At 41.6% G+C, this 14,562-nt stretch overlaps 1 protein-coding gene across 2 annotated transcripts in view; it reads right to left on the bottom strand.

Annotated features, from left to right (window-relative positions):
• The window catches only part of LOC125453426 (probable ribonuclease ZC3H12C), a 69,778-nt gene that overhangs the window by 16,301 nt on the left and 38,915 nt on the right, over window positions 1-14,562 (bottom strand). For both annotated transcript variants that reach the window (XM_059646655.1, XM_048533006.2), the window contains 2 exons: window positions 7,481-8,235; window positions 5,874-6,013 (listed from right to left, as the gene is read on the bottom strand). In XM_059646655.1, the coding sequence (XP_059502638.1) occupies window positions 5,874-6,013; window positions 7,481-8,166 (826 nt within the window). In that variant the 5' untranslated portion in view covers window positions 8,167-8,235. The remainder of the gene's footprint in view (window positions 1-5,873; window positions 6,014-7,480; window positions 8,236-14,562) is intronic.

The following is a 14,562-nucleotide window of genomic DNA, read 5'->3' as shown; positions in this document are numbered from 1 at the left end:
TAAAGGTTAGGGTGATCTTTGGAGGAGGAGAAGAGGAAGATTATTAAGCTGGAGGGGGCTCAGAAGAGACTTACCAGGAATGTTGCCAGGTATGGAAGGTTTGGGTTATAAAGAAAGGGTGGATAAGCTGGAAAATTTTTCATTGGAGCATAAGAGGTTGACCTGATACAAGTTTATAAAATAAATGAGTATAGATAAATTTCATGGAAGCTGTCTTTTCCCTCGGATCAGGGTTTTCAAGACTAGGGGGAGGAGAAAGATTAAAACAAAAGAGGGGTAATTCTTTTTTTATTCAAACACAAGAGTGGTTCACATGTGGAATGAACTTCCCGAAGTGGTGGGTTTAAAAGACATTTGGATAAGTATACGAACAGAAAGGTTTGGAGGATATGGGCCAGAAGCAGGTAGATAGGACTAGTTTAATTTGGGATTATGGACTGCATGGACTGGTTGGACCTAAGTGTCTGTTTCTGTGCTGTATGACTATGAGGTACAAGTGAACAGTCAGCATACAACTGCTCCCATTCCCTCAGTTCTTGAGGAAAAATGTTTGCAAGCTGAATTTCATTCATGTTCAAAAGATCAGCCAAGAATTCTGTCCACAAATAGAAGTGAAAAACATTACTGAATAACATTGAGTTTAGTTTGTAGTACCTTGAGAAATTAAGAAGTGCTGTAATGAAATGTCATTGACCCTAAATATATTCAGACTTCAGAGTTTCTAATACTTTCTGTTTTTAAAACATGCAATGATTCCATAACAAAACACTACATTGTATATTGTTCTTTACTACTCAGACAATTTAACAGTTTATCATCCTTTTTAGCATTGAAGATTAGCATTTCTCATGTTAACATGAAGAAGAGAGACTGAGTGCTGTAGATTGTTCATTTTGTTATTATGGCAAAATGGTCGCAGAATTACCTTGTAGAAAATTTGTAATGAAGTTTTAAGGTCCCTGATCAAAACCCTTCTCCAGTGTTGCAATCAAAGCAAAGTGCATTTTGGTAGTTAGTCAAAGGTGAATCATGTCCAAATATTCAAAAATGAAATTAAGAATTAAGCAGGTAACTTTACAAACCTAAGCAATTGTTCTGCATGGGGTAACAGACTGACGAGACAAATTATGTGTATCTAATTTGGAAGCATCAAGGGCATGGAAAGAATATAAACTGCAGCTGGCAGTTATATTTAGGAGATTTCTTGTGTGCTCTAAAGTTAAAAGGACTCAGACACAAAAAACAACCTGCCTTAAATTGGAAGGATTAGCATACTGATATAGCCAGAGACAGACTGAAATCAGCAATTCTCCTCTCCATCTGTCTGTAATCAGTGCAGCGTAATTTTGCTGAGGCTGATGTGTGCTTCCAAACCACCAGTGTGTCAATTTAAGAAACAGCCTTTCAGATTTATAGAACATGGAACAATACAGCACAGAACAGGCCACTCGGCCCTTGATGTTGCGCCGGCCTGTGAACTAATCTAAGCCCCTCCCCCTACACTATCCCATCAGTATCCATATGCTTATCCAAGCACTGTTTAAATGCCCCTAATGTGCCCGAGTTAATTACATTGGCACACAGGGCGTTCTACGTCCTTACCACTCTGAGTAAAGAACCTGCCTCTGACATTTGTCTTAAATCTATCACCCCTCAATTTGTAGCTATGCCCCCTTGTACAAGCTGAAATCGTCATCCTCTGAAAAAGAATCTCACTGTCCACCCTATCTAATCCTCTGATCATCTTGTATGTCTCTATTAAATCCCCTCTTAGCCTCCTTCTCTCCAATGAGAACAGACACAAGTCCCTCAGCCTTTCTTCAAAGGGCCTGCGCTCCAGACCAGGCAACATCCTGGTAAATCTCCTCTGCACCTTTTCCAATGCTTCCACATCCTTCCTGTAATGGGGCGACCAGAACTGCATGCAATATTCCAAATGAGGCCACACGAGCATTTTGTACAACTGCATCATGACATCACGGCTCCGGAACTCAATCCCTCCTCCAATAAAACCTAAAACACCGTAAGCCTTCTTAACAGCACTATCAACTTGGGTGTCAACTTTCAGGGATCTATGTACATGGACACCAAGATCCCTCTGCACAGCTACACTACCAAGAATCTTTCCATTGACCCGGTATTCTTCCTATTATTCCTCCCAAAGTGAATCACCTCACATTTATCCATGTTAAACTCCATTTGCCACCTTTCGGCCCAATTCTGCAGTTTATCCAAGTCTCCCTGCAACCTGCAACATTCTTCCACACTGTCGACCACTCCACCGACTTTAGTGTCATCTGCAAACTTACTAACCCATCCACCTATGCCTGCGTCCAAGTCATTTATAAAAACGACAAACAGCAGTGGTTCCAAAACAGATCCTTGTGGCACACCACTAGTGACCGGACTCCAGGCTGAATGTTTTCCATCAACCATCACTCATTGCCTTCTTACGGAAAGCCAGTTTTTAATCCAAATTGCTAAATCTACCTCAATCCCGTGCCCCTGTATTTTCTCCAATAGCCCACCATATGGAACCTTATTAAAGGCTTTAATGAAGTCCATGCACACCACGTCAACTGCCCTATCCTCATCCACATGCTTGGTCACCTTCTCAAAAAAAACTCTGAGGCTTGTGAGACGCGACCTGCCCCTGACGAATCCATGCTGACTATCTCCAATCAAATTGTTGCTTGCTAGATGATTATAAATCCTCCCTCTCTCATAATCCTTTCCAAAATTTTTCCTACGACAGACGCAAGGCTCACAGGTCTATAATTATCTGGGTCATCCCTACTCTCCTTCTTGAACAAGGACACAACATTTGCAATCCTCCAGTCCTCTGGTACTAAACCTGTAGACAATGAGGACTCAAAGATCAAGGCCAAAGGCTCTGCCACCTCCTCCCTAGCTTCCCAGACAATCCTCGGGAAAATCCCATCTGGCCCAGGGGATTTATCTACCCTCACCTTCTAGAATCGATAACACTTCCTCCTTACTAACCTTAATCCTTTCAATTCTAGCAGTCCGGAACTCCGTCATCTCCTCTACAATATTCTCCTGTTCCTCAGTGAAAACAGATGAGAAATAATCATTTAGCACCTCTCTAATCTCTACAGGGTCCACACACAACTTCCCACTTCTGTCTTTGACTGGCCCTATTCCTACCCTAGTCATCCTCTTATTCCTCACATACCTATAGAAAGCTTTAGGGTTCTCCTTTATTCTACCTACCAATGTCTACCTACGTGTCCCCTCCTTGCTCTTCTTAACTCTCTCTCTTTAAATCCTTCCTAGCTAATCTGTAATTGTCCATCCCCTCATCTGAACCATCTCGTCTCATCGTCACATAAGCGTCCCTCTTCTGCTTGACAAGAGATACAATTTCTTTAGTAAACCACTGTTCCCTTACCTTATCGCTTCCTCCCTGCCTGACAGAGACATACCTATCAAGGACATGCAATATCTGTTCCTTAAACCAGCTCCACATTTCGATTGTCCCCATCCCCTGCATTTTGCTAACTCATTCTATACCTCGAGTATTAACTCGAACCCACTAACTCGAGTAAGATAAAGGCCTATGGTGTTAGAGGCAAGGTGCCAGCATGGATAGACGATCGACTGTCTGGCAGAAAGGAGAATGGGGATAAAATGATCTTTCTCAGAATGGCAGCCAGTGAAAAGTGGTGTTCCGCAAGGGTCAGTGTTGGGGACAAAAATAACTTTTCACTTTGTACATTAATGATCTACATGAAGAAACTGAGGGCATTCTGGCTAAGTTTGCAGATGATACAAAGATAGGTGGAGGGACAGGTACTATTGAGGTGGGGAGTCTGCAAAAGGATTTGGACAGGTTCGGAGAGTAGGCAAAGAAACGGCAGATGGAGTACAACGTGGGAAAGTGTGAAGTCATGCACTTTGCTAACAGGAAGCATGGACTACTTTTTAAAGTGGGGAGAAAATTTAGAAGTCTGAAGTGCAAAGAGGCTTGGGAGTTTTCGGTCAGGATTCTCTCAAGGTAAACTTGCAGTAGTCAGGAAGGCAAATGCAATGTTAGCATTTATTTTGAGAGGACTTGAATATAAAAGCCATTGAGGGTTTATAAGGCTCTGGTCAGGCCACATTTGGAGTATTGTGTACAGTTTTGGGCCCCATATTTCAGGAAGGACGTACTGGCCCCAGAGCGGGTTCAGAGGAGGTTCATGAGAATGGTCCCAGGAATGAAAAGCTTAACATATGAGGAACGTGTGAGGACTCTAGGACTTTACTCATTGGAGTTTAGGAGTGGTCGGGGGGGGGGGGGGGGGGGGGGGGCGCGATATAATTGAAACTTAGAGAATACTGAATGGCCTGGACAGAGTGGATGTTGGGAAAATGGTTTCATTTGTAGGAGACACTACAGCACAGCCTTAGAGTAAAGGGAAGGCCTCTTATTGCAGAGATAAAGAGAAATTTCATCAGCCAGTGAGTGCTGAATCTACGGAATTAACTGCCACAGAAGGTTGTGGAGGCCAGGTAATTGAGTACACTTAAGACAGAGATAGATACGTTCTTGATTATTAATGGGATCGGGGTTATGGTGAGAAAGCGGGAGAATGAGGTTTAGGAGCTTATCAGCCGTGATTGAATGGCAGAACAGGCTCGAAGGGCTGAATGGCCTAATTTCTGTTCCTATGTCTTGTAGTCACTCACTCACTCACTTAACAATAATCTGCTGCTATTCAAAAGCACAATGCGCAACCAGAGAAAGGTACAATTAAAGAATGGAGTGAATTGCTAAACGATAAAATGAAACAGAATAGTTAACAATTCCTCTCTGATGAAGGGTCTAGGCCCGAAACGTCAGCTTTTGTGCTCCTGAGATGCTGCTTGGCCTGCTGTGTTCATCCAGCCTCACATTTTATTATCTTGGAATCTCCAGCATCTGCAGTTCCCATTATCTCAGTTAACAATTCACATGTCTTTAAGATTCAAGTGAAAGACAGAGCCTTCCCTCTCTGGAATTGAAGCTCAGATGGCTAAGATCAGAATTTAGATATATTGTAAGGCTCCTGTTCAGCAGTTGCTTGTATCTTGAGATCCAATGCCTTTGCTGGCAAACGAGATATTTATGGACATGCTCACGGTGTCTCAATTCTTAATGTGGCCAAATAACAGCCTATTCTCTGCCATTGTGATCATACTGATGTTAGCTCTCCAACTGTCCAATACAGGGGGGAGCTTTCCTCACTTTGAATTTAAAGTGCAGCTAAATTCATATGGTTGAGGTCAGAATCTGGGTGGCTTTGTTGGGTTCTTTTCATGTAAAATCTATTCATTAACTGCTGTGGACAGACCCCGGTAGTTCTTGTTACTGAAGGTCCACCATTTCTTTGCAAGCAAAGTCAAAAATCATTTAAATAGGTTCAAGGAGATTTTATTTTTAAAAAGTCTGCAAGCCTCAGTTCTTGAAAAGGCCAGACAGCACAGCCTTTTCTCTGCAGTTGTGATGTTGCTGATGTTAAAGTGCTGCACACACTGTAAATTTCTAGAAGCTTGAACATACCGGCAGCTGCAAATTCAGTCGAACTCACAGCAGCCATTTTAACTTATACAGTCTATTTGTAAAAAGTAATGCAGTTTGGAAATGCTTTTAATACTCTCATACCTGCATGGGCATTGCAATTCTTTGGTTAAGTATTGAACTAAAATTGCAAAGGCAAGAAAAACTACTGAGCCAACTGATATAATATACAAAAGGAAATAAGCTGCTAGTTTATGGGTGGAGTTTTCAATATGCAAGGCTCTCTTGTTGATGCTAATCCATCAACAGCAATGTTTTTAGCATTTCTTATTCACTATTTTAAACAAATTGACAAATTAAAATACATTACCCGTGATGAGGGCATCAGGCCTTGACTGTTCCTTCCTCCAGGCAGGCACAAACACAGTGATATCCTTGTGGCTCCTTTCCAAAAACCAGTCCACTGCTAACTTTATGCCTCGACAGGAAAACACTTCCTTGTTACCATGACTGCAAAAAAAAATATCTTAAACCCCGATATTAAATAACATTTTTTTCTACAGTTATGGAAAATAAAAATCAGCAAAATAGCGGCAGTACTAGGAAAAGTGAATTAAATTGTTAGGTCAAAAAGCATCTTTATATACTCAAATGTAAACATAGAAAATAAAGCACAAATAAAAGCAACAAGTTTTATAATGGACTCTACAGCAGGCCGGGCAGAATCAGAGGAACAGGGAAACTGACGTTTCGGGTCGGGACCCTTCAGAAATCCTCTCTAAATCCATTGTTATTTCAGTTAAAAGCCAAGCCACTGCATTTAAACAGTATCACTACTGTGCATCAAACAGTTGAAAGAGTTTGGAATCTAGCAACAATTCCAGATGATTTGTTTGATGAATTTCACTTCCCATTGCTAAATACACATTGTCAAGTTAAATGAAACATTAAAGTGTGGAAGGGAGTGTGGAGTGAACATATCTCCAATGCTGTTCCTCAACCTGGACCCCTATCATCTGGCTTCTTACCCACTTGTCAGCAAGACATCAGCCGCCTTAAATTTCTCTATTCCCCTCAACCACTTCCATCCAACACTCAGTTGTAACCCTGATTTGGTGATCAAACCTGCTGACAAGGGTTGTACTACCTTTGCTGCTTTTACAATCTTAATTAAAGTTTATTTTTCTCTCTCCAAATCTAAGATTAGGAAAAAACTCAGACCTGTAAAAGACAGACAATTATCAATAGGAAAATAATAGCTGTTATTCTGAAAATAATAATTTCAGCAAAAATTCAATTTGGGTTTGGTACTCTGCCTTTATCAGTCGGTCTTATTCGGCATCTATTTTAAAATCCTGTAGAATCTGATTTACACTTAAGTACACTTTGTCAAATTAGGAAAAAACCCAGAAGAAGTTTTTCAAAAAAATTCTAATACACACTATTAGCCTCTCAAATTCAAACTTTTTTTAAATGTACAGCAAGGGCTAACTGTGTTAATTACTGACAGCTCAAAAAAAGTATGCTGCACAATGAAATGCGCCCTTCGTGTGCATCAAAAGCAGCGCTAACAAGACTGCAAAACTAAAATCAGAATTTTGTGGAAACTAGAATTGCACAGTTATAAGCTGATTCAAAATAATCTGTGAAACTAATAATTTTCATACGTGGCAGTTAGAGACAATATTTCAGGTGTCGTTAGTTGTGGTCAGGATTCAAATAATAACTTTCATGTATCTAAGTTTTAACAATGAGAAGCCTAGTTAAATGGGCTACGGTAATTATTCACATTGTCATTTGGGAAATGACTCAAACCAGTTTTTTTGTTGGTAGCAGAATGCTGTGCTTCCCTCTTCTACATCATTCCTTGTAACAAACCTTACTTTAAACCGATGGTTCTGATTAGCAATTCAATATCCTATGGTATAGCCACCAAAGTCGAGTAACCAAGAAGAAGCATACAATTTTTTCACTCACCTCATTGCCACATTACTACCATCAATGACCACAGGCTTTAGATTATCACCATCATCCACCAATTCTTCCACAGGAGAGTCAGATCTTTGAGAATCTGTTGAAATTGTGTCACGTGGAGTCAAAATTGCAGGATTACTTGTGCCACAGGAAGTATCAGAATCGAGTTTATTCCCCAGTTTAACAAGTTCACCTAGGATATCATTAGGAAGAGCATCTGTTCCTAATTTATTCAGGACAAGCTGTACCTGCTCTTCTGAATATCCAAGTTTCAGTGCAAACTCCATTTTGGTTTTGTAGTCTTTATCATTATCAGTTGATCTTAAATCTTGTTTTGGTTTCGTTTCACCATCTAGTTTGAAATCCTGTAGAATCGCATTGCATTTTAGTAGATTTGAGTCTAAGCCTGGGGATCTACAAAGCTGTTGGTGAGCTTTATTTAAGGGGCCAGCCTCTAACATGGCAATCCCCAATTGCTCCAATTCACTGTCTGAATCCAAGTTTTCCGAGTTTTGCATCATCCACTCCACAGCATTCTCTTTAGTAGAGTACCCTTTATCCATTGCTATATTTTCCACCATTGACCAAGATGTTGCCACATGTAGCGGTTTGTCAGTGCTTTCCACATTGAGATGTAGAAGTCCCAGAACAATACTGTTCTCATGCACAGAATGATCATTCAAACCCATGAACTTGTTGCTTGTATATGTTGTCAATTCTGAAGTTTTGCATGTTTGGATATGTAACAGGCTGTGTTTCTAAACGGTGGGAAATAAAAAGAATTACAAAATGGTTTGCTCATTCCCTGATGCAAATCCTAATCAAATCAAATCATTCAAATTAGACAAATTAAGAACAGTTCTCTGCAACAGTTATTTCATTTCTTTCATTGGATTATGTACCCTGATGCAAGAAGTGCAGAGAGTTATATCACTTTTGCCAGATCCTGGCCTTTTCAATGAATGTTTTAGTCCGGACATTTGCACTGCATGGCAGTGAACAACTTGTAATGTAGTAGGTATTCCTGTATCACTGGGGATTCAGATACATTTCCCCCCGGAGGGCACATCTTTATGTTGAAGCAAATCGTACACCTACAGGAGCTGCAATTAGAACAGCCACACAACACAGTGCATTTACCTCTGTTGAGATTAGTCTTTTTTTGTTGCTGCTTTTGGTATCAGCACTGTGTCACTGTTTATCAAAATGAACAGTCCCCTACTTCATTGCAATAGCATGTCATGGACAGTGAATTAAGGCACACGTGCTTATTCCTGGCATGGTCCAGAAAATCCTGATCTCTGCATTCCCAGTGCAAATGATGCCTAACTACAATGCAATAGCTCCATGCAAATAAGCAGATGACAAAAAAAAGGAAATGCTTTTATGTGCTAACATATACCAGTGCAATTATGGGAGCTGTACAAGTACTGCACACGTTCAGTTTAGAGTAAGAGGATGTTTTGCTTCAATAAACATCAAGTAAAGGAAAAAAAAGCCTGTGGCTGTTTACATGTTAGGAAATCCTTAACAGAATTTCAAATTTATTAATTCACTCATCTCACACTTAAACTAAATAGTGTGAACTGGAACTTCAATTGTCATCAACTGGTATTGTAATGACAATCCTTTTGAGGTTTCTCATAAGCAAACCAGTAATTTAAATTATAGCGGTCAGTTAGTAAGTATTTTTGCCTGTTTAGTGAAAAATATAATTTCTAGACCACAGGAAATTTATGTCGCAGGTACAACACCATTGCAGAGGTTTGTGTTTTGGATCTCCTTCGCAGTTTGGAGATGTTTTCTACGTTAACCTTTTCCAGAAATATTCTTATACATCTCTGGAGAAGGCAGGAGTTGAATCCACAATGCCTGGCCCAGAAGCAGGAACACTATCATTGCACACAAGAGATCCAAGCAGTTTGTATACTTCAATTTAAAATGACATATCAGATTCTATGAGCAAGCAACCTTGAGACCATAAACGAATCAGCTTGAAACTGAAGTCACTGGTGCTAATTCAAAGGCCATCAAGCATTTGCCAGTTTTGTGACAAGGTTATATATTGTGCAATATTTTAAATAAGTTTCATAATAAGAGATTATATCTGAAACACAAAGGCATATTTTCCCCAAAGACAGCTAAATGAATTTAGTGTGTAACCAAGTAAAATCAATCAAACCACACAGTGTATCCAGTAGCAACTGTGGTTGCAAAGTTTTAGAATACAACATGCAGTTCTGGTCTCCCTGCTATAGGAAAGATGTTGATAATCTTGAAAGGGTGCAGAAAAGATTTACAAGGGGGTTGCCGGGAGTGGAGGATTTGAGCTCTAGGGAGGGGCTGAATAGACTGGGGCTATTTTCCCTGGAGAATCAGAGGCTGAGGAGTGACCTTGTAAAGGTTAAAAAAAAAATCATGAGAGGCATAGATATGGTGAATAGCCAAGGTCTTTTCCCCCAGGGTAAGGGAGTCCAAAACTAGAGGGCATAGGTTTAAAGGTGAGAGGGGAAAGATTTAAAAGCAACCTAAGGGGGAACTTTTTCACACAGAGGGTGTTATGTGTATAGAATAAGCTGCTAGACAAAGTGATGGAGGCTGGTACAATCACAACATTTAAAAAGCATCTGGATGGGTACATGAATAGGAAGGGTCTGGGGAGAGAGATAATGGGAACTGCAGATGCTGGAGATTCCAAGATAATAAAATGTGAGGCTGGATGAACACAGCAGGCCAAGCAGCATCTCAGGAGCACAAAAGCTGACGTTTCGGGCCTAGACCCTTCATCAGAGAGGGGGATGGGGGGAGGGAACTGGAATAAATAGGGAGAGAGGGGGAGGCGGACCGAAGATGGAGAGTAAAGAAGATAGGTGGAGAGGGTGTAGGTGGGGAGGTAGGGAGGGGATAGGTCAGTCCAGGGAAGACGGACAGGTCAAGGAGGTGGGATGTGGTTAGTAGGTAGCTGAGGGTGCGGCTTGGGGTGGGAGGAAGGGATGGGTGAGAGGAAGAACCGGTTAGGGAGGCAGAGACAGGTTGGACTGGTTTTGGGATGCAGTGGGTGGGGGGGGGAAGAGCTGGGCTGGTTGTGTGGTGCAGTGGGGGGAGGGGATGAACTGAGCTGGTTTAGGGATGCAGTGGGGGAAGGGGAGATTTTGAAACTGGTGAAGTCCACATTGATACCATATGGCTGCAGGGTTCCCAGGCGGAATATGAGTTGCTGTTCCTGCAACCTTCGGGTGGCATCATTGTGGCAGTGCAGGAGGCCCATGATGGACATGTCATCAAGAGAATGGGAGGGGGAGTGGAAATGGTTTGCGACTGGGAGGTGCAGTTGTTTGTTGCGAACTGAGCGGAGGTGTTCTGCAAAGCGGTCCCCAAGCCTCCGCTTGGTTTCCCCAATGTAGAGAAAGCCGCACCGGGTACAGTGGATGCAGTATACCACATTGGCAGATGTGCAGGTGAATTTACCTGCACATCTGCCAATGTGGTATACTGCATCCACTGTACCCGGTGCGGCTTTCTCTACATTGGGGAAACCAAGCGGAGGCTTGGGGACCGCTTTGCAGAACACCTCCGCTCAGTTCGCAACAAACAACTGCACCTCCCAGTCGCAAACCATTTCCACTCCCCCTCCCATTCTCTTGATGACATGTCCATCATGGGCCTCCTGCACTGCCACAATGATGCCACCCGAAGGTTGCAGGAACAGCAACTCATATTCCGCCTGGGAACCCTGCAGCCATATGGTATCAATGTGGACTTCACCAGTTTCAAAATCTCCCCTTCCCCCACTGCATCCCTAAACCAGCTCAGTTCATCCCCTCCCCCCACTGCACCACACAACCAGCCCAGCTCTTCCCCCCCACCCACTGCATCCCAAAACCAGTCCAACCTGTCTCTGCCTCCCTAACCGGTTCTTCCTCTCACCCATCCCTTCCTCCCACCCCAAGCCGCACCCCCAGCTACCTACTAACCACATCCCACCTCCTTGACCTGTCCGTCTTCCCTGGACTGACCTATCCCCTCCCTACCTCCCCACCTACACCCTCTCCACCTATCTTCTTTACTCTCCATCTTCGGTCCGCCTCCCCCTCTCTCCCTATTTATTCCAGTTCCCTCCCCCCATCCCCCTCTCTGATGAAGGGTCTAGGCCCGAAACGTCAGCTTTTGTGCTCCTGAGATGCTGCTTGGCCTGCTGTGTTCATCCAGCCTCACATTTTATTATCAGGGTCTGGGGAGATATGGGCCAAATGCTAGCAAATGAGACTAGATTAATTTAGGATATCTGGTTGGCACTGAGGATTTGGACTAAAACGATCAGTTTCCATGCTGTACAACCATGACTCCAAGGAAGTACAATAACTAAATAACAGCTAGAAGACTTGCACATTTAAATCAAACAATGTGCATTTACAAATTTCTTAAAATAGCTTCAATACCAAAACAGTACATAACACCAGTGGCAAATTAAAGCTTCTTCAAACAAGTAGAGTCTGCTTTGGTTGAAAAAAAATCAGCAATCTGAGTGCAAATTGCAGAGCCTTCTAATGTGAAAAAATTCAAAGATTTACAGCATAAGAGTGGCCATTTGGCCAACTGTAACCCCCACTGACCAAAACACAGCTTCTGATCCAAAGTCTAGGTGATTGCAGGACCTCAAAAAGTGAGATTTACTGCCTCTATCAATTTTTTTGTACTGGCCTTTAAATGCTGACTAACTCATGAACAAAATGAATTTCTCATTTCAAACTCAATTCCCCTTGGAAAAAAAGGATCACGTTCCATAACATTTTGCTACAGTTGTGTACAGTATTGACAAGGTCATGCCTAGAGTCCTACATGCAGTTTTGGTCTTCTCATTTAATAAAGGATATAAATGCATTAGATTTAGAGAAATTTCATTAGGCAGATACCTGGAAAGGCTGGAATATCTGTGCCTCTGTTCATTGCTGTTTGGAATAATGAGAGGCAATCTTATTGAAACATATTAGAATTGGATGAGAATTGACAGGGTGAGTGTGTTCCTATCTAGGCCCCTTATTATTTTATACATATCAATCATATTGCCTCTCAGCAAGGAAAACAGTCTTAAGTTTATCCAATTCTTTTTCACAATTAAAACTATCCAACCCAAGCAACATCTTGGTAAATCTCCTCTGCTCCTTCTCCAGTGCATTCAGACCCCACCTACAAAGGCAAATTCCAGAAATGCGCACATAATTCTCTAGCTCAGCCTAATGCTTTCTAATCTCCAAATTCTACCTCACCAACTTCAACTTTTACCAATCCTCCCTGACACTACACTGCCATATTTGAAATCAGGATCGGTGAGTTGTAACGAGCACCAATAGGGTGGTAGCCTTGACAGCATATCTTGATGCATGCAGATTTAAGCAGCCAAACAGCCACTTTTCAGTGAGTAGGTTTGCACCGGTGTGAGCATGACTTCATCAGTAAACAGGTGGTTAAACAGAAAGAGTAAGGATTTTTTTTTTGCCTAGAAGTCTCAGGTCAACTTGTACATGAGATCTACTGTTACTCATGTAATATGTTAGCTTGATATTTGCTGTTTAAACTTCAAGGGATTGTTAATTAAAAGTCAAATGCTTTGATCATGTTTCAAGGGATCAAAGGTTATGGGGAAAAAGCAGAATTAGACGGAATTGGACGATCAGCCATGATTGTGAAGAATGGCGGTGCAAGCTTGAAGGACTGAATGGCCTCCTCCTGCTCCTACTTTTATATGTTTATGAATGCATTAAAGAATCTGGTGGTGCTCTTAACATTTTTCTAGCATTTGCCTGACAGATCATGTCAGGAGATTCCTCTTGAATGCGCAAGTTTATACTGTGTCTTTGGGAGAAGATTGCACCAGCAACAAGGAAAAAACAAAATCAGGAGAATGCATTATGTAGAGCTGGATGAACACAGCGGGCCAAGCAGCATCAGAGGAGCAGAAAGGCTGACGTTTCAGTCTTGACCCTAGGCCCGAAACGTCAGCCTTCCTGTTCCTCTGATGCTGCTTGGCCTGCTGTGTTCACCCAGCTCTACACCTTGTTATCTCAGATTCTCCAGCATCTGCAGTTCCTACTATCTCTCAGGAGAATGCATCAGCAGTTTGTACAGACAAGATTTTAATCCGTAAGGAGTCAAGGGTTATGGAAAAAGGGCAGGAAAGTGGAGTGGGAATTAAATCGGCCAGAATCTCAAACAGTCAGACAGACTCGATGGGTTGAATGGCCTACTTCAGCTCCACCTTACTGTCTTACCCTCTTTCCCTATTACCTGAACTTGTACGACCGTTTAAAACTAATTCACAAGGACTCTCAAATCACTCCATGCCGTACTTTGCTGCAGTCATCCTCCATTTAAATATTCAGCTCCTCTGTTCTTCCTTCACATTTTCCCATATTATATCCTAACAACAATTTTTTTGCCTTCTCAATCTGTCTATAATCCTATTCCACTAGTTAGGTAAAATCAACTGTCCCTAATAACACACTTTCTTCAACACTATGGGCTCTTAACTCATCTAGCCTATTGCAACAGGTCATACAATAAATTTAACGAGCAATCTCTCTAGCTCAGAACATAGGCCTGTTAAAATTGTCAACTAGAAATATGTGCTAGATAAACTGCAGAGTTCTGCATGGAACTCATCCCATCAGATTTTTTTTTAAAAAGTTGTACAGAAGTGTTCCTAATTAAAATTATTTAGTTTAAAATACTGAAGTTAATACTCAGAACATTTCCAAGATTTACATTTATTGACCCACTTGCAGCAACTCAAAGAATACCACAAAATGGCTCGTTTTCCTTCCTGTTTACTACCAGTCAAACTTTTAGTTCAGCACTTAGTTCACGCTTATTAGCAATGATTGTTACTCCACTCAAGGTCTAACACTCTTACTACAGTTCAATATAGAATTTTTTGTTTTAAAAGCTGAAGTGAATTAGAAAAGCTCTTTCAAAGAACATACACAAAACTGAAGATATACACTGTTGCATACTGTATCTGAAATGCTCAACTGACCTGATCCCATTTGTTAACATTACTGACAAATCATAACCACACCACTGACCGC

The sequence above is a fragment of the Stegostoma tigrinum genome, chromosome 6 (assembly GCF_030684315.1).
Source record: "Stegostoma tigrinum isolate sSteTig4 chromosome 6, sSteTig4.hap1, whole genome shotgun sequence".
Lineage (NCBI taxonomy): Eukaryota > Metazoa > Chordata > Chondrichthyes > Orectolobiformes > Stegostomatidae > Stegostoma > Stegostoma tigrinum.
Note: the sequence above shows the minus strand (reverse complement) of the source record. Positions and strands in the feature narration are given on the sequence as shown.